Below are 19,132 nucleotides of genomic sequence, written 5' to 3' on the forward strand. Positions count from 1 at the left end.
TTTCTGTAGATTTTAGAAAAGAAGCCTTCAGCACCCTTTCCAATAGAAATATCCAGATAGTTTAAAGTTTTCGTATCACATTTATATGTAAAATCCATAAAATCAGTGGACTCTGAAATATACTTGAAGAACTCAAAAAACTTTTCCTCTGAACCTACCCATAGGAAGCACATATCGTCCAAAAACCGCTTGTAAAACTTCCAGCATTCGGTATATTTTGAATTAATGATATATTTATCTTCCCAAGCAGACAATATAATATTTGCATAAGTGGGGGCACATCTTACCCCCATCGCTACACCTTGAATTTGTTTAAAAATTCTCCTTCATAATGGATATAATTGTTGCTTAATACTAATTCCATTAACGTTAAAATAAGGTAAAAATCATTGTTTCCAAATTTACCATATTTCAACAATGCTTCTTCAAACCATTTCATACCTTCTTCATATGGTATTGATTAAAATAAATCTACAATATCAATTGTGATGAAAATAATGTTCTTATCATAAACTTCATTTGTTAAATTCCGCAACAAGTCCCAATAGTCTTTAACCACTCCTTGCCCTTCCAAAGTTAAGCCCTTTAATTTAACATCCAACCACTTAGCCAAGGGTGCAGTCACTGAACCCTCTGAGGCTACTATAGGCCTCATTGGGGGATTTTCAACATTCTTTTGCACCTTTGGCACTCCAAAGATAGTAGGCACTTTTGGTTTCTGTACATGGAGGAACTTAAAAGTTTGCAAATCTATTGAGCCTTCCATCAATAAATCATTTAAAACTAAATATATTTTTCTATTTCCTATATTAATTTCATTAATCGAGGCTCTAACATATCTGGCTGAGTTCTCCAAAATTTCCATCATTTTTGCTTCTTATGTTATTTGGTCCATAATTACAGATCCCCACCTTTATCTGATTTCATAACTCTAAGTGAGGTATCATCTCTTATTTCCCTTAACAAGTCGTTCTCCTCCTTAGTAAGATTGTAAATAATTTTATTCTTAAATAATTCAGACCTTAATTTCTTTTCCATTAGGCCTTCAAAATTTTTTTAATTGTGGGTGCAAAGGTGGATTATACGTACTTCTTCTGCTTAACAGGTCAGTTCTTAAACCTTTAGTCCCCGGTCCTTGGAATAAAAGCTCAAAATTTTTCTTTCTTAAGAACAACTTCAAATCTATCATAACTTTACTAATGTCCGCCTTCCTGCTGGGTCCAAACTTAAGCCCTTTTGATAAAAGGGAAAAATAAACTTCATTTAACTCATGGTTACTATAATTATATATATTGTAACCTTTGTACCTACTTACACCACCTTCCACCACTATAAGTTCTTCAGTGGGATCTGTTTCAAACCATCCAGGACCTAATTTTTCCACTGTTGGAATCCATTGTTGCTGCTGTTGCCCCTTCCTCCCCCGTACCCCCCATACTTGTAATTTTTTTGATAGTTGTTTCTTATTCTTTCTGATCTTCTTAAAGGGGGGTACTCGGAAAAATCATTACTATTAACTACCACTTCACCTTCCTCATATGTCCCATTTCTTAAGGGCTCATTCTGTCTCCAATCATTTTCTACCACATAATTATTCCTATAAGTAAATTCTCTAGGCTTGGGGTAACTAACTTTATCCTTATATTCCTTAATATCTCTTTCTAATTTTCTACTTTTCCTTCCATACACATTTCTAATACTGTTCTCAATTCTATTTAAGGTGTCGTAATATTTCCTTTGACTTTCCCCAATAGAGAATAACAAGTCTTCAGTGATTTTATGGTTAATCCCTTCAGTTCTACTGTATAAACATTTCATTTCCCTATCATTATCTCTCATTATGGCTTTCAATATTTCAAACCCACAGTTATCAAAAATACTTAACAATTCCTAATGGAACTCACTCCCCTCTTTAACTTTGTTGGGATATTTATACACTCTTAAACCTTTTGGTACAATTTTTAACCTTAAACATTCCTTAAGGTATGCATTCTCCATTTCAATATTCTTATACTTAAATAACATTTCATCCAACATTTTTACATTAAAGTCATAAGTTAAATTATTGTCACTCTCAGATGGTAGAGGTACTTTTTTCTCTTTAAAACAATATTTTAGTTGTACAATACTCTTAAAGTCAATTTTGTACCTCTGTCCTTGCTGTTTCTGTCCATTGGTAGCGTTTCCTTTGTCCTTGCTACCCAGTATATCCGCACTAGCGCCATTCTGATTGTTCCTAAAAATCGATGGTATGTCTTGGCAAGGGGCTTCAGCGTCCACCTCTAGATTAAGTCCATTGTTTTTCCCAAGAGCAAATGCCGTCGGAGCTTTTTTTGCGCCGTTTTCTTTTCTCACAAGCATTTCCTGGTTTCCTGGAACACCAGGTGATGACGTCAATGGAAACTGGCTGGTGGGTGTTAGCAGCTCGATTAGCTGTGATAATTGGTTAGTCAATCTGTCGCTCCTTTCCAAATCACCGCCCCTCACCTGGGTGCCTGGTGCGGATGTCGTAGCCTCCTCCGTTTCCATCACAAAACAAACCAAAAGCAAAAAAAGTATTATAGTAATATTATAGTAATATTTTAAAGTTGAAGCAAAATAAATATTTAATTGTTTTAATAATTGGTTAATTGGGATAGAGGGTATATATTGGAGGGTGTGTTATAGGTATGCATTCAGTTTTTCATCTGAGGAAGTCATTTGAAACGAAAACGCAGGATTTTGGTGAACAGCGTTAATGTGTTGGACGTTTTGGAGTCTTTTGTGGATTAAATAGTGTTTTATGTAACTAAGGAGTCGAGGCCTTCTTTACAGTTGCTCTGCTTGGATTTGTCTTCGGTAAGCTACCCGACTACCGAAATTCCGAAAAAACGCAAAGATAAAGACAGAGACACAGGCTGCCTAAGTCCAAAGCTGCCGACAACGCTTCTCCTAAGCTAGTCGCCAGTTCACTGGTACTCAGTGAGGCGATTTCGCAGCCCCTGATACCTGCTACTTCGGATTTGCAGGCCTCTGCTGAGACCCATTCAGAGTCCGGTATGCCATGAGATGCTTCAACTGTGGAACCTGCGGATGTCTCTACCTTGGATGGGTCTGGAGCCGCTGTGCAGGCACCGGCTTCTGAGGGTGTATTCAGACTTACTGACTTGCATATTAAACGGATGCCATCTTCTTCTTCAAGGCCTAAAACTCGTACCATGCCTATAAAACTGATGCCCAGACCACACGGTCGGGCCTCTATGCCTAAAAAGCAAGTAAGAATGGCTGAAGACCTTATTACTTTAATCAGGGGAAGCCAACCTTCCCCCTTTAAGAGACCTAGGACTGAATTTGCTTATGGTACTTCTGATCAGGATTCTGAAATTTCTATTTCCTCTGATGACCAGGATTTACCCTTATCTACCTATGACGATTCTGATACAGAGGACTCTATTCCCTCTGCTCCCTCCCCCAGAGGATTTCTCTTTTGGTGAAACCTTGCATACTCTTAGGGAGCATTTTCACTGTGAAAGCCAGGATTACTCTGATTCTAAAAATAGGCTTAGGGATTTCTTACTCCTACCCAACACAGGCCTTTAGCTATCCCTCTTGTACTAGACATTGTTGATGATGCCTTTTCGGAATCTAGCTTGGCCCCTGACTCTCTACCTCCTGCTCCCAGAAAACCTGATAGATATTACAGGGTTCCTGACTCTTACAAGTTCCTTTCCAAAAATCCTACTGTGGATCTTGAGACCATTTCATAGGGACCCAAGGGCATTAAGGCTATTACTGCCAAAAATCCTACTCCCTCTGATAGAGAAACCAGGGTACTGGATAGATGGGGTAAGAAGGTATACACTTCTGCAACCTTGGCCATTACGACCTTAAACTGCCAGTTTCATATGTTAAAGTATCGGCAACATATTACTGGATTGTTTAAACAGAAAATTATGTTGGTTCCTGACTGTGCTGAAAATAAGGATTTACAGAATTTAATGCATTCTGCTGAACAAGTTGAAATACGTACTTTGCAATGTGGTTTTGATTCACTAGAGGCATCTTGCAGGGCTGCTGTCACTGGGTCTGTACTTAGAAGGCATGCCTGGCTTAAGGAGCAATCCTTGCCAGATCATGTTAAAGCTAGATTGCTGGATGCTCCCTTAAATCAGGACTGCTTGTTTGGCAACAAAGCAGAAGTAGTACTTAAAAAGATGGAGGAATAAGCTAAATCTATGCAAACTGTTAAAGATTTCCTACAAGTACAGCCTCCAAGATTTAGTAGGCATTGGCCCTCTAAGAAAAGGTCCTTTCCTGCCTCTTCAGGCCTTCTCAGTCCAAATCCAAAACCAGCAGAACAACCAGGCTTCAGTCCCAGGGTACGCACAGGACTAAGCAGTGGGGGGCTCCCACTTTCAAATCAGGGAGTAGTAAGACTCCCCCCTATGGTAAGCTGTCTCAATGACTTAACTGTAACGCTTCCAAGCACTTCTCAATTGACTGCTCCTTTAGGGGGAAAGATTGCTCTGCAGGCAAAAAACTGGGAACTCATTACTCAGGACAAATCGGTTTTAAATATAGTTTCCCAAGGATACATATTTCACTTCCACACGTTACCATCCCCATACGGTTGGCTAGATCTTCCCCCATATCAGTGGGCACAGGCTCAAAAGCAAGTACTCTCTCTTAAGCATAAGGGCCATTCAGACTGTACCAGAAGAGGAAAAGGGACAAGGTTTCTACTCAAGACTTTTCCTGGTACCCAGAAAAGAAGACTTATGGTGTCCTATCCTGGACCTTTCTATCCTAAACACCTTTTTGGTGATCCCAAAATTCAAGATGCTAACTCTTCACCAGTTGCTTCCTATGCTAGGCAAGGATGCCTGGTTGGCAACACTGGATTTAAAGGAAGTCTACCTGCACATTCCAATCAGGGAATCTTGCAGAAGATACCCACGCTTCAAAGCAGGCTACATGCACTATCAGTTTTCTGCACTGCCCTTTGGCTTATCTACTGCACCCAGGGTATTCACAAAGTGCCTAGCTCCAGTCATTGCATTTTGCAGGCAAAGAAATATTCAAATATACCCATACCTGGACAATTGTCTAATTCAGGCAGAAAGCCAGGACATACTTTTGAATTATCTGGCATTTGTACAAAAGGTGCTAACTTGTCTGGGGTACATCATAAATGAAAATAAATCACATCTTGTACCTTGTCAACAAATTATATTCCTGGGAGCAAGCTTGAATACAACTTCCCAGATGACTTTCCTCATGCCAGAGAAACAAATTAATTTGACAACTTACTTCAAACTAATGGCCACAAAAACCCTGCTATCTGCAAGGCAAATATAATGCAAGCCTTGGGTTTCATGGCCTCCTGCATTCTCCTAATTCCATATGCAAGACTGCATATGAGGAAACTACAATGGTAGTCTATGGTGTCGGCATTCTCACGATCTAGAAACAATGATTCCTGTCATACCTTGCCTACAGTTAAAGTTCCTTTGGTGGGCAGAGGCATGCCACCAAATCAAGGAACTACCATTCACTCTACCCCCTGCCTCCCAAACCCTAACAACAGATGCATTAGACTATGCATGGGGGACTCACCTGGCAGGGAAGTGCATTCAGGGCAAATGGATGCCAAGTCAAATGCACCTGCATATCGATCAAAAAGAAATGTTAGCTTTAGAGAATGCTCTGACAGCCTTCAAGGACCACATTCTTCCAGGATAATTAATGGTAAAGATAGACAACACCACTGTTATGTGGTACATAAACAAGCAGGGGGGGTACCCATTCATACCCCCTCTGCAGACTAGTCATGGCTCTGTGGAACACAGCCTTGAGCTACCAAGTACATCTACAGGCTCAATTCCTGCCAGGAAAACTAAATACACTGGCAGACGAACTAAGCGGAAATCTCATGGACCCACATGAGTGGAAACTGGAACCAAAGACTTTCAACATGTTGATAAACAAATGGGGAAGCCCAGATATAGACCTGTTTGCCTCCCCCAGAACTACCAATTGGACAAATTCTGCACAAGGACTCCCCACAAACAAGCTTGGAAAGTGGATGCCCTGTCCTTCAGCTGGAAAAAAATCTGTCAGTTTATGCCTTTCCTTTTCTGCCTTTCCTCTCCAAAGTAATAGTAAAGTTCAGACAGGACAAACCAAGGACAATACTGATTGCACCAGACTGGCCACGCCAACACTGGTACCCCCTCTTTCGCAGTGTGTCACTGCTGGCTCCATGGCACCTGCCTCAGACCCCTACCCTGCTGTCACAGCAGGAGGGCCAGATTCTGCATCCTCATCTTCAAACTCTGAACCTGGCTGCCTGGCTAATTAACTAATCTCTCCGTTACCATCCCTCAGTAAACAAGTGTTGGATGTCATTTTGGAGGCAAGGAGGACTAGTACTAGAAAATATTATGCTGAAAAATGGAAAAGATTCTGTGCCTGGAACCAAACTCAAGGGACCAAACTCAAGGGATGGGCACAGCAGCACCCAATTTACCTCAGATTCTTCAGTACTTGACTGAAATGCTTCACAAGGGCCTTTCATTTTCCTCCATCAAAATTCATGCCTCAGACATTTCAGATCATTACAACATAAAACCAGCCCTCTTCTCTCATCCACTGCTCAAGCAGTTCCTCAGAGGGGCCAAAAACTTAAGACCACCCAAGAAAGCCCCAACTCCAGCCTGGGACCTTAACTTTGTATTGGAAAAACTCACACTACCTCCTTTTGAGCCAGCTGCATGTGCAGAGTTAAAATTCCTTTCTTGGAAAACAGCCTTCCTTTTATCAATCACTTCAGCAAGAAAGGTATCTGCATTACAGGCCCTTATGGTATTGGAGCCTTTCATCATCTTTCAAGCGGACAGGGTGTCCCTCAGGACCAATCCCTCCTTCATGCCCAAGGTAGTATCCAGTGTGGCTTTTTTTCTAATCCACAGAGCAAAGGGGAATGGATACTGCACTCCTTAGATATACACAGACAACTTAGATTTTACTTTGACAGGAGTAAGCCTCAAAGGAAATCTGAACAACTGCTGGTGGCATTTGCTGTAGGGGCAGGGGGGAAGGCCATTTCAAAGCAAACCATTTCTAAATGGATAGGCCATTGCATCCATTTCTGCTATAAGCACCATGGAAAACCTATCCCACAGGGGATAAGACTACACTCAACCAGGGTTGCATCTACCTCTACAGCCTTTCTCAGTGGTGTCCCTACCAGGGACATCCTAGAAGCTGCTACCTGGAGTTCTGTACATACTTTCAGCAAGCATTACCATTTGCCAATTTTCTCTAAATCCAGAGCTGGCTTTGCCACTGCAGTCTTGCAGGGCCTTATAGCTGGTCCTAATGCTATCTAAATTCCTCCTCCCATCCTTAGCTTTGGGAATCTACCCAAATGTGATGACTGCAACAGTGAAATACGAAGAACATAGTACAGTTGTGTACACTTACCATAAATGTAGATGTTCAAGTGTATTCACTGTTGCAGTCCTGGTTACCCTCCTACCAGCCCCCTGACTTCTTTTGGCTATACATCTATTCTCTTTTACTCTGCTTAAAACCTTTTTGGTGTATTTGCTTTTTTTTGGTGGTATAACCTTGCATACATAAATTGCTTCCCATTAGGGGGGCACCTGACATCTGGGGCAGGAAAAACTAATGTAATGGCTTCGGCTGCATGATTTAAACCCCTGACTACCTGACTTCACAGAAGATGAGACAGCAACCGATACAGGACCCAAGACTTTGATAATCAGGCCGATTGAGGGCTACCGCAAGCAGATAACCCAAATGTGATGACTGCAACAGTGACTACACTCGAACATCTACATTTATGGTAAGTGTACACAACTATACCTTTCTGAGCTGAAACCACTCCTCCAGCGACAGATAGGTTATTCTAAAGCTCACCAATCTCACTGATGAACAGAGAAGCTTCCCTCTATCTTAGAAAGGTCTGGGCAACACAGGAACTTACAAACAGCCCAGAATTCAGCAAACTCTGAAAACTGGACTTTACTAAATCTAGAAAGGTGGGAAACATGTAGAGGGATAGGAATTTTTTTTTTTTAAAGTTAAAGCAAATACAGCAGTAAAAACACTTTTAACACAGTAAATAGGCTATCGCACTTGAGTGTGTAGCCATTTACAGTTAAACAGATGAAAAACACTTACAAAAATGATAATTTAAAGTGCAAACAGTATTTGATTTCAAAAACAGTTCAGATAAGTATCAAAGTTAATAAAAAAAAGCAGTCAGAATAACGCGGCTAGCAAAAACAAGCAATAAAAAGCAAAACAGAGGTACTTAATCCACTCAGTCTCCTTTTCTCTCTCTGCTGCTGTAGGACTCTGCAGGACACGCAGGTTGGCTCTAGCTGAGGTAATCCCCTACATACTGGGCTACCAGGTCCGAAGGGGAAGATTTATGAGTCATATCCCCCTGGAGATTCCTTTTCCTGCCTGTTCTTTCTACTGACTTAAGAATGTAGTTTTTAACTTTTGGCTCTATTACGATACAGTTAATCACTGATGGATAGTAGTTGGGTGGGGTGCTACTTTGTCCGGGGTCCTTTGGTACCTGATCCTGCCAACTCTGGTGGGGTCCTACAGCAGGAGTAGAGAGCTTCTGGGATGCCTTCCATTGTGTCTGATTGTGAATGGTTTTGCAGGGGGACATAACAGTACTTGTTGGGATGTCTTCCATTGTGTCCAATTGCAAATGGTTTTCCAAGGGGACATAGTGGTACCTGTTACTGCTTCATGCAGGTTGTCTTAGCCATCTGGGCTGTTCAGGAAACCTTTTGTTGAAACTCATCTTCACTTGGGAGATTTGGCAAAGCCTTTTGCTGAGATAAGTACACTGTAGATCAACTTCTTACTAAGGGCTGTCTTACCTTTCCTAGTCCTGGACATCCCCCTTTGAAGTCTTAAGTTTCTTGTTTGCTTGGCTGTTTGGTGCAAGAGTTCATCCAGGGATGATTTATCTTCCAACTGACCTTGCCTCCACTGAGTGTCCCGGCTTTCTGGAGCATGCTAATTGGGAGTGGGTTTTTACCTTTCACTTTTCCCTTTTCTCTTGAAGGGGAGTTCCTTCCCTGTGCAGATTGCAGTTTGCATATTCTTTGTGTATCCGCAAGAAATGGAGGATATAATGGTGCCTCTCACTCCTGAGGCATTATGGTCTTCTGTTGAGGGTCTTTTAACAGTAGCAGCATTTTCAGATCAGAGAGAATGTTTACATCCTAGCAATAGGGGAGTGTCATTTCCTTCACCTTGTAGTGAGAAAGAGATGTGGTTCCCAGTGTCTCGTGTAGTTTTCTCCATTCAGACATAGCTGTATCTACCACTGTCTGGTTACCCTCAGCAGATGTTGCCAATGCAGTACAGTGGTCTTGCAGTGCTTTCTTAAAAGGTACTCTTCTTAGGCCTGACCAGTTAGATGGACCTTCTAGTTAGAGATTCCTTGGCACTCGGTTCTCTTGCTTTTCCTTGTGCGATGCCTCAGTGCCTTCATCCTGGGTGGTTTTACTTCTTGGTAATTTATCCCAACCGTAAGACCCATCATGAGCGTCCTCAAGGCTGGGCACAGCAGACACTTCCTTGCTGTATTGGCTGATCTGTAAAAAGGGCCCTCTTAAATCAGACAGGAATAACCTCTGTCCTTACCCTTTATGTGAAAAGTCCATCCAACTTGCTTGTCTGCTGGATTCTCTCTAAGTCGGGAAGTTATGTACTTGTATATTTATTAGCAATTGGGATGCATATCTTCATTGCTGTTCTTGATTTGAAGGTAGGTGCTCAGTAGTGGCAAGCGGATGAACTGACAGCAATAGGGGACTAGTGTGTTTGCAGTGAAATGTGTTATGTTGTCTCATTATGTGCACACATATGTCCCTAAGCTTGGACTTCTTGTAATATTCCACATAGCTATTTGTGGAGAGGATAAAACCTAGCCATAGGACCCATCAAGGAGGGTTATGTTTGTAGATCAGCCAATAAACAATAAAAGTAAGAGAGTGTCTTTTATTTCAAGACATAGTATCTCTTTTGTGGGTATATCTTCCAAGGCAACTTTATATTTGTACTAAAACTACATGAAATATTTTGATGAAGTTAACACATCTAGGAAACTTTTGTATCTCTTAAGTTTCTTAAAGAATAACATTGGCATTGTAGCTGAAATGTTCACTATTGCTGGCATAGAAGTTATGCTACATTTACTTATTTATTGATCGACTGATTGTCTGATCATCAAAGGTTTTACCTTGTGATTAGTTAATTAGTGAGCATGCAGAATGCTTTTCCACATCCTGTTTATTGCATTCCTCAATTTTTTTTATTAGTTTTAATGAAAAAATACCAAGTATGAATAGCACATCAGGCTTTAGAACTTATTTATTAATACTGTACCTGACAGCCACATTTTTTTAGTTGCTTGAGGTTGAAATTAATTGGTGAACTGTAGTCTGGTAAACTAAAAAGGCTGTACAGGGATATTAACTGTTTTATCAGTGCTTTTTTTATTTGTTTAAAGAGATAATTGTTTGTATAAATCTAAGGATTAAAAGCATATATTACAGGAAGCTTCCAATTCTAATTGTATAGATGAAAAACACCAAAATAGAACTTTTAGAAGAGGAGCTCAAAGTGACTCAAGATGGAAAGCTGGAAAGTTCACAGAAGACAAAGTTTCTCGACGAAAACTTGAGCAAGCTTCAAGCTGAATGCAGTGATTTAAGAAACAGACTTGTACGACTGGAAGATATGAAACAAAAGACAGAGCTAGAATGTACCACTGCTAAACAGAGTCTAGACAAATGCTACATCCAAATCAAGGAGCTCAATGATAAAATTACTAGGCTGACATATGAGCTTGATGAAGAGAAAAGAAAAAGAAAGCTAGCAGAGGAAAGATTTGAGCGACAGAAGGAGGATTTTGAGGCTACCATGAAGAAACGATACCTGGAAATGGATGAAACTAATTGGCAAAAATTAGACATGGAAAAATCCCTGCGGGACAAGGACCGGGAGATAGAAAGGATAAAGAGTCTACTCCAGGATGAGGCAGCACGGAAGCGGGAACTTGAAAATGAACTAACTAAGGTAAGAAAGCTGTATGATGAGGAAATTCTTGCATTAAAGAGGACATATGAAACAGAAATTAATGTCACAAAGACTACAATACAGCAGATATCTGTAAAAAATGAGGAAGATAATATTAGTTACAAACAGCAGTTTGACAAACTTTTAAGGGAGAAGCAAGGTTTATCAGAGGAACTTAACCGCATAAGGAACTCAATTAACCAAAAGGATTTAGCTTTGAAAAATATGGAACAAGATGTTCGACAGCAGAAGGTGTTTGGCACGGAGACCTCCAGGCAGAAGCAGGAGCTAGAGATAGAAATACGACAGATCACTTTGCAAAAGACCGAAGAAGTTAGAAAATTAAATGAAATGCTTGCAGATGCCAGAAAGGCTATTCAGGACAAAGGAAGAGATGCTGATAAGCTGAAGGTGCAGTTAGATGAGGAAGCGAGAAAACGAAAGTCTTTAGAAGTTGAAAATGATAAGCTGAAGCAAATCCAGACTGACATTCAGAAAAAGTACCAAAGTGCAGCAGAATCAGTTAACCAGCTAAAGACTACAGAACAGGAGTTCAGAGTGGTGAAAATGGATATGGACAGGCTATTGAGGGAAAAAGGAAGATTAGAGCAAGAAAGTTCAAGGTTGCAGAATAGCTTAAAAGAAGCAAATCATCATAAGTATAAGTTGGAGGAGGAACTTACTGTTCAAAGAAAGGCTGCAACAGAAGAATCCATACTGAGGAAGAAGCTGGAGGAAGAGCTTCAGAGGGTACGTAATGCATGCAGGGAGCATACTGATAAAATCACAAAGCTAACAAATCAGATTGAAGAGTTTACTTTGATAAAGAGAAGACATGAAACAGAGCTTAGAGGTGAAAAGGAAAATATAACTCAGCATTTAAAGGAGAAGCAGGAAGTCACTGAGACATTAAACAAAATGACAAACGAAGTTGAGGATTTGCGGCGCCAACTCGCTCAAGAAAAAGAGAATGTTAAGCAGGCAGTTAATAGAAATGAAAGCCTGCAGAAAGCAATAGAAGAGAAAACTAGAGGTTTGAATGAAAGTAAAACAGAGATAGACAAGCAGCAGATTCTGACGCAGAATCTCACAAAAGAGCGTTTGAGACTAGAGGAGGAGCTGCGAAACCTAAGAGCTGAATATGATGACATTAAAAAGAACAGGCGAGATGCGGAAGTGGAGGCAAATTCCACAGTCAATGAATTAAAACTTCAGTTGCAGACAAGCAGCAAACGAACCCTTGAACTTCAGGGGCTGATTAATGAGTTGCAGAAAGAAAGAGAAAAATTAAGACAAGAAATTGACAAATTCCAAAATCAAGCTATGGAGGTATACAAAGAAATATTTTTTATTTCTGTGGTTTACTTCAAATCAACGTACTTGATTACTATAAATTTATTCATTTTGATAATTAAAAAGCATGCATGTTTTGATGTAGCTATTAGCTTCTGTTCTGCACTGGTGTTCTGTTACAGTTGTCTTGCTCTTGTGGTGCATAATTTCTACAAAATCGTTAAGAATCCTGTTAAAGCAGCAGTATTTGACAAGTGATTTTTTTAATGCTTTATGCTTTTTGGTTTCGAGTTATGTTATGTACATCTAAATGTTATTTGCATTATTCCCTTACTATGGTTTGATCAATTTGCCATCTTTAACATGTTGTCCAACTCCAACATTGTGTAGTACCCTAATTCTGCAGCTGTCTGGGGGATCTTGACTGAATGTTTTTTTTTTTTTTTGTCTCGTTCACTGGCAGTTTGATGGATGTAGATGCAGATTTTGTGGAGGGATCTTTAGTTTACTCATTCAGTCACTCCGTTTACAAATCCTATTCTGAAGTCTGATGAATTTACATTAGGTGTGGTCATTTTCCATCCAAGAGTTTGTGAATGAGGTGCTAACTTAATGCAGTATGTGGTGAGTGCATATTCCAGTGCTTGTTTGCATTTCTGAGCCATACTGTTTTATTTAGGCCGGTATACTGCTTGTAATAGAATATTGAATGTTTCTTGTGGTTAAAGTATTCAAGACCTGCCCTCGGCCCTTTAGTGCTGTCAGTCCCTTTTGACTAAAATTATGACCCCTGAGTACATTTGTTCGTAGGATAGCTGAGGCACAGATACAAGTTGCAAGAGTTTGCAGGGGTCCTTTTTCTGTGGCAGAGTTCCTCTAGCTTCTGGTCATCTAACCACTACCATTTCAGCCTGTGCCAGCATTTGCATTGCATTCTCCACCTCTTTAGAAGTAGCTTCTAATAGTATAGCTGAATGGTCCATGTGTGTCTTTTTAGCCACAGCCTTTTTTTCCTCTTTTTTTGTTATTGATTTTGCTTGGGGAGATATTTCAGGAAGGCTGATGATAAATAACCTGGAACCAGTTTTCTTTCAAGGCATCATTTCACTAAGATAGACACTGGTACTTTGGAGTCTTAAAACCAAGAGCTGATATATTTTGAAGCACTGCTTTGACTTTTCATACATAGTAGCAATATTTCATATTTAAATAGAATGAAAGTCAGTGTAAGATCTGTAATGAAACATTGCACATCTCTTAACTGAGACGTAAAATGTGATGAGAAATAACTGAAGAAAGGCAGATCTTAAATAGAACAAACTGTATTTCTGAATTCATCAAATGTTACAGTGCATCCTGATGTTAAGGCCTTGCCATGGCAACCCTATTCCCTGTGTAAACTACCTTTCAATTCACACAAACTTGGAGAAGAGGGAGGATTATTTAAAAAAAGGCAAGAAACTCACATTTCCCCTTCAGTTAATTAGGCAACTTCACATTGAAGTAGTGTCTGTAACAAATAAATCAATCTGTTGTGTCCCAAGACATTTGTTTACAGTTGCAGAAAGAGAGCTCACAGAAGTGACATTCTGAGATGCAGCCACAAAGGACACGTGCAGCATTGCTCTTAAATACAGAATGATGTCTATTACACTTAGAAGAACTCATGCAGGGCTCATTTCCCTTTGAATGTAGACATTTGGGACTAATTGTTCATCTATGCAGAATCTGTCTTCTAGCTCTAAAATCTACATGTCAAGTGGGAAATCCTTTTGCATTTTGTGTCCATACATTTATACAGTGGCCAACAAGTGTAGTAGTGCATGATAAAGAGGTGCAGTAATGAATGCCATTTGGGGCAAATGAGCACACTGAGTCATGTTGAAGTTGCTTACCCAACACTTGCCAGTAAACAATATGGGCTGACACTGATACAGGGTTAGCATTACAGAAACAGGAAGAGTAAATGCTATGTAGATGTAGTAAGTTTTTGCCTTACTTGTGGAGTATTAGCAGAGCAGTAAGTGATAACCTCTGTGTTTATCACCCTGCAAAGTAAGCGGATCCTGGCAGACTTCTTGCAGCAGTTCCTTGCTTAGGTCAGCTCAGATCTCAGACTGGCTCTTAACAGAAGTTGGTATGAGCTTCCCATGTAAGCAACTGTGACAGTAGTATCCTCCAGATGTTCCTGTTTCACTGCTGCAGTAATTACCTGAAGTCAGGACATCTGGTTGTAAGAGTCAGCAACCAATGCCATCTTACAGTTCTTTCTTGCCATTGGGACTCGAAGCATCCACATAGTATGCTGTGTTGGTAGGTTCTAAGACCAGAGTATTTCTCAAGGCCAAGTCCTCCATTGTGGTGTAGGTAGACTAGTTATAGGATTAAGATCTGTGACGTGGAAACAGATTCCACATCAGAATTTTCATTCCATTTGCCTTTTCTGGTTAGGCCTGGTGCACGACATTCCTAATTGTCCCCATGTGCTCATTTTAACAAGTTCACTATTCATTGTTGGGCCGAATCCCCTGTTCATTTCCTAGAAAAAGAAAAAGGTATCAAGGATCTTAATGTATTATGGCATAGACAAGTTATTCTCTTGTCTTCTATTGAAAACTAAGGGAAAATTGTCCACAACTTCATAGGGGAAAGCAACAAAGCTTCTTCATCAGCCAATCCGCCTAGGATTGTGATTGTTGAAGAGCAGGAGATGTCTTTTTAGTTCCTTCTGATACCTCTGGGAGTGCTTGGGACAGCTTTTGAGTACCCTTCGTGCCTCCTCCCCCTTTTGCGTCCACACATGCCAAAGGATTAGTACTGTCTGTTGGGTCCGAGACTGCTTTCCAGTTCGTGGCCTCTGACTCCCATGCTAGGGCTTGAAATAGAGAGGGTAGAATCTCGAGAACCTCAGAGGGGTCATCCATTAACCTGCACAGGCTGCAGCTGCCTGCCTGTGGCCTAGTCTCAGTACCTCTAATGCCACACCCATGACCAAGCTTAATGCCAAACCAAAAAGATCCTTCTTGTCATGCCTCAGTCTAGGCCTTCAGACTCATATCCCAACAAGCCTACCAATCGGATATACTTAGGCCATCCAAGGATTTTCTTCACATGGTAGCTTCCAGACAGGACAGTCCTACTAGACCTCCTGCCACTACATAATCTGTTTCTTGGAATAGAAAGAGCACCCCCCCCCCCCAGGAATCCTAATATTCTTATGGTTTTTGGATGAGGATAAGTTGGCTTTATGTAGAAAAATTGTCCACAGGCTGATATGCTGATTCTGACTCAGAACATCTTAGCTTCACCTTCACAAACTGAGAACTTCACCTTTGAGGAAACAATCCGTTAAATAAGGGAGTATTTCCACTAGGAAGTTCAGGATTACCCTCTGCGTAAGGAGGTGGAAGAGAGGCCAACATTGGCACTGAATCCTGCATCCCAGATAAACATGATTCTGAGAGGGAGCCAGGACAGACTTTTGGAAGCTGATAGTAAAACCCAGACTTTGAAGAGGAGAAATGGTGAACTTCAGATCCTGTAACAGAAGACTGTGAGAAGATGCCTGAAGCAACAGGTTGTTTAGATAAGGAAAAATCTGAATGACTTGGAGCCTGCAGAAAGCAATCACAGGAGCTAGGTATCTTGTGAATACCCTTGGGGCAGTACAGAGGCTAAAGGGCAAAACAAAAAACTGAAAATGAAAGGAAGACACAAAGAAATGTAAAAAAAATTCCTGAAAAGAGGGTGAATCTAAGGACAACAGAAAATCTTGGGGTAATAAAAGAGGAAACAGGGTTTGAAGAGTAAGCATACAAAAAGAAAGGATCTTGAGAAAGGTGTTGTGCCAGGAGAGATCCAGAATAGGTCCCCAAGTGCTCTCCTTACGAGGAACCAGGAGCATCCTGGAATGAAAACCCTTTCCTACCCGAGAAGTGCAGACAAGTTGAATATTTTCTTGGTTCACCAGGGACCCTAGAACCTCTGGGAGATGAGGAAGTTGCCCTAGAGGAGGTTGAGGAATTCCTAGAAAAGGAGGGAGAGACTTCCATACAATGAAATAACCCTGATGGATAATAGAAATAACCCAAGCGTCTGAAGTGGTGTGACGCCAAATTGGAAGACAAAGGGAAAGTCGAGGGGACAAAGGAACCTGGTCTGAAAGAATTGGAGAGGGGGGAATTGGCAAAGTGAAGCAGGCTTATCAGATGTAGGAGGCTTCTGGGACACAGAAATCTGAGAACCTTTAGCAGAGGGGGCCTGCCTCCCACTCATCCTGCCCTTGGAGGGCCTGGTAGGGTTTGCCTGCAAGCAAAAGCAGATCTAGAAGGATAATTCCTCTGGAACGTAGGAATAGAAGAGACAAAAATGTGTTTAAGGTCCTGCAAGGCTTTGCCTTTCTCTTGAAGTGAGTTAAACATGTAAGCAGCAGCAGTCCCTAAAAGATGTTTATTATCCAGAGAAGCATCCAGCAATTTGGCCTTAATGTCCTCAGGCAGAGACTGGAGATGAAGCCAAAATAACACCTCATGATAGATCCAAAAGCTGCAGCCCTAGAAGAGGCATCAGCAGCATCATAGCTACACTTAATAGAGTTGTGAGCTACTTGATAGTACAACCCCAAAAAGATAAGGCAGAGGATTTTTCTTCAGAATCAGGAAGGTCAGAAATAACCTTACATGCCCGAGCAATCAAGGCCAGAGCATACCTGGCTATGTGGGTCCAGTAATTAACAGCCCTAAAGGCTGAAGTAGAAGCAGTGTAAACTTTCTCACTGATCCTGTCCATTGCCTTACTATCTTTATCAAAAGGCAAAAGTTTGGAAGAGGGCAAAACCTTAGAAGGTTTGTCAAAAGAGACTGACACCACAGCAGGATCAGCAGAAGGACATTTAAATAAAAACTGACAGTCCTCGGGAACTTTATAGAACCTGTCAGATGTCTTAGGAACAGGAGACTGAGAGTCAGGGGTCTTGGAAGCAGTATTTAAAGTATCTAACAAGGCATCCAACACAGGACGAACTGCCAGTGGTGTAGGAGTATCCACCTGAAGTAACTCATAATGTCTTCTCTGAATATCAGACACTTGAGAAGAGTCCCATTTAAAGTAATCCATCATCCTAGCAGTTGTAATTCCTGAAAAGGTGACTCGGGGCTAACAGACTCCTCATCAGAACCATAAGCCAAAGGTGAAGGTATCTGTGAAGAATAGGACAAAGACACCTCATCAGACATTGAATCCTCATCCGAGGAGTCTGGTTCCCTAAGCCATTTAGAACGGGTAGAGGTCAACGGAGGAGCAGGTATAGAAAACCCTTGAGGAGGCTTTAGGGCCATCATGTCAGAAAACAAGCCCTGAGTAAACTCCTGCCATTCTCTTTGAGGATCCTTAGGACAGACAGAAATGTGCTTCATTTTATGTCTTTTCTTAGAAGGGACATCAGCCCTAACAGTTACCAGAGGTTACGACCCTTGGCAAGATTCGATAAGAGAACCTGAAACCTGCTCCCTGACCAATGTCTGTGGAATCCTTCTAGGACCCTTTAAGATAATCCCCTGCATTCCCCCCTCAATGTTCAGAGCACATGTCTGCAAAGCCTCAGAGAACATGCAGAAGGATGGATCCATGCCAGCCTCCGATGGGGTCACAGTAGAGTCCGACATAGATGCCGAACAACCTACAGAGCTGTTACCAGATTCTAGAGGAACATCCGGTGGAGGATGGACAACTAAAGAATCCATCTGAGACTCCTTGGCTGCCTTCTTGCCTAGTTAGAGTATCTCAGTGTTAAAGGATTTTGCCATGGTACCCTGGGCTAACTGTTTAAACTGTTGGTTTTCAGGATAAATGGCCAGGGAAGACAAACGGCTTCTGAGTGCCTTAGGCAGAAATGCCTTACAGATACTACAAGAGGTATGGTTGTGAGAAGCACCCAAACAAAAAAAGACACTGTTCATGATGATCTTATGAGGAATCTGCCTCTCACACTGACATTTTCCCTTCTTGGATGACATGAACTCTAGGTAGCAAAATAAAATAGCAGCTCTGGACCAGACTGATGCTTATTTGGTTCTGTATTGTGTGGACATTGAAGAGTATTATAGCATGGCTGCCTCCATAGGGGTCATGTCATTGGTCTCAGGCCCAGCAGTTACTTTTGTCAGGAGCTGCAAATGGGCCTCACCTGAGTAAGCAACTTTAGGTTGAGGTGAGCAGCTGGACACATTCAGGTGTTGTCTGTCTACTTAACCTCTTTCTCCTTTGGATGCTACTTATGGACATCAGCCTGGAGACTGTCAGATAACACATGGTGCGTAGGACTAGCAGTACCTTCAGACATGTATTGTTAAAAGGAGTTGGCCCTATGTCTAATCGTTTTTATTGAGAAATGTGCAAAACTGACATCTGAAAAGACAAGTAATAAGGCGGAGGGAGGCCTGGGGCCCCACAGGGCTCTGGTCACAGCAGGGAGCATCTTGTGTCTGTACCAGCCTTTTACCTCTCATTTCACCAAAAACCTTATCCTTGATCCCTGGCCCACCCTCCAATCCCACGTTATATTGCACCATGATGATAGGCCAATGGCTTCTTGTTACCAGCGTAGCCTGACATAACTACAGAACAGTGGGTTCAATATATTTTCCTTTGAGGTTACAAGCTTTGCTCTATTGTTACACTACAAAAAATAGACATGCTGCAGTTCCAAAAGGTCAAGAACATG

At 41.3% G+C, this 19,132-nt stretch overlaps 1 protein-coding gene across 3 annotated transcripts in view; it reads left to right on the forward strand.

Moving 5' to 3' along the window:
* LOC122796716 (desmoplakin) overlaps positions 1-19,132 on the forward strand; it is a 1,113,853-nt gene that overhangs the window by 880,759 nt on the left and 213,962 nt on the right. The window contains exon 23 of one of the 3 annotated variants that reach the window (XM_044065413.1): positions 10,621-12,447. The exons of 1 other annotated variant lie outside the window; for it this stretch is intronic. In XM_044065413.1, the coding sequence (XP_043921348.1) occupies positions 10,621-12,447 (1,827 nt within the window). The remainder of the gene's footprint in view (positions 1-10,620; positions 12,448-19,132) is intronic. One more of the 3 variants, XM_044065414.1, reaches the window with a different exon arrangement.

Source organism: Protopterus annectens, chromosome 3.part0 (assembly GCF_019279795.1).
Source record: "Protopterus annectens isolate FY-2018-M chromosome 3.part0, PAN1.0, whole genome shotgun sequence".
Classification (NCBI taxonomy): Eukaryota; Metazoa; Chordata; order Ceratodontiformes; family Protopteridae; genus Protopterus; species Protopterus annectens.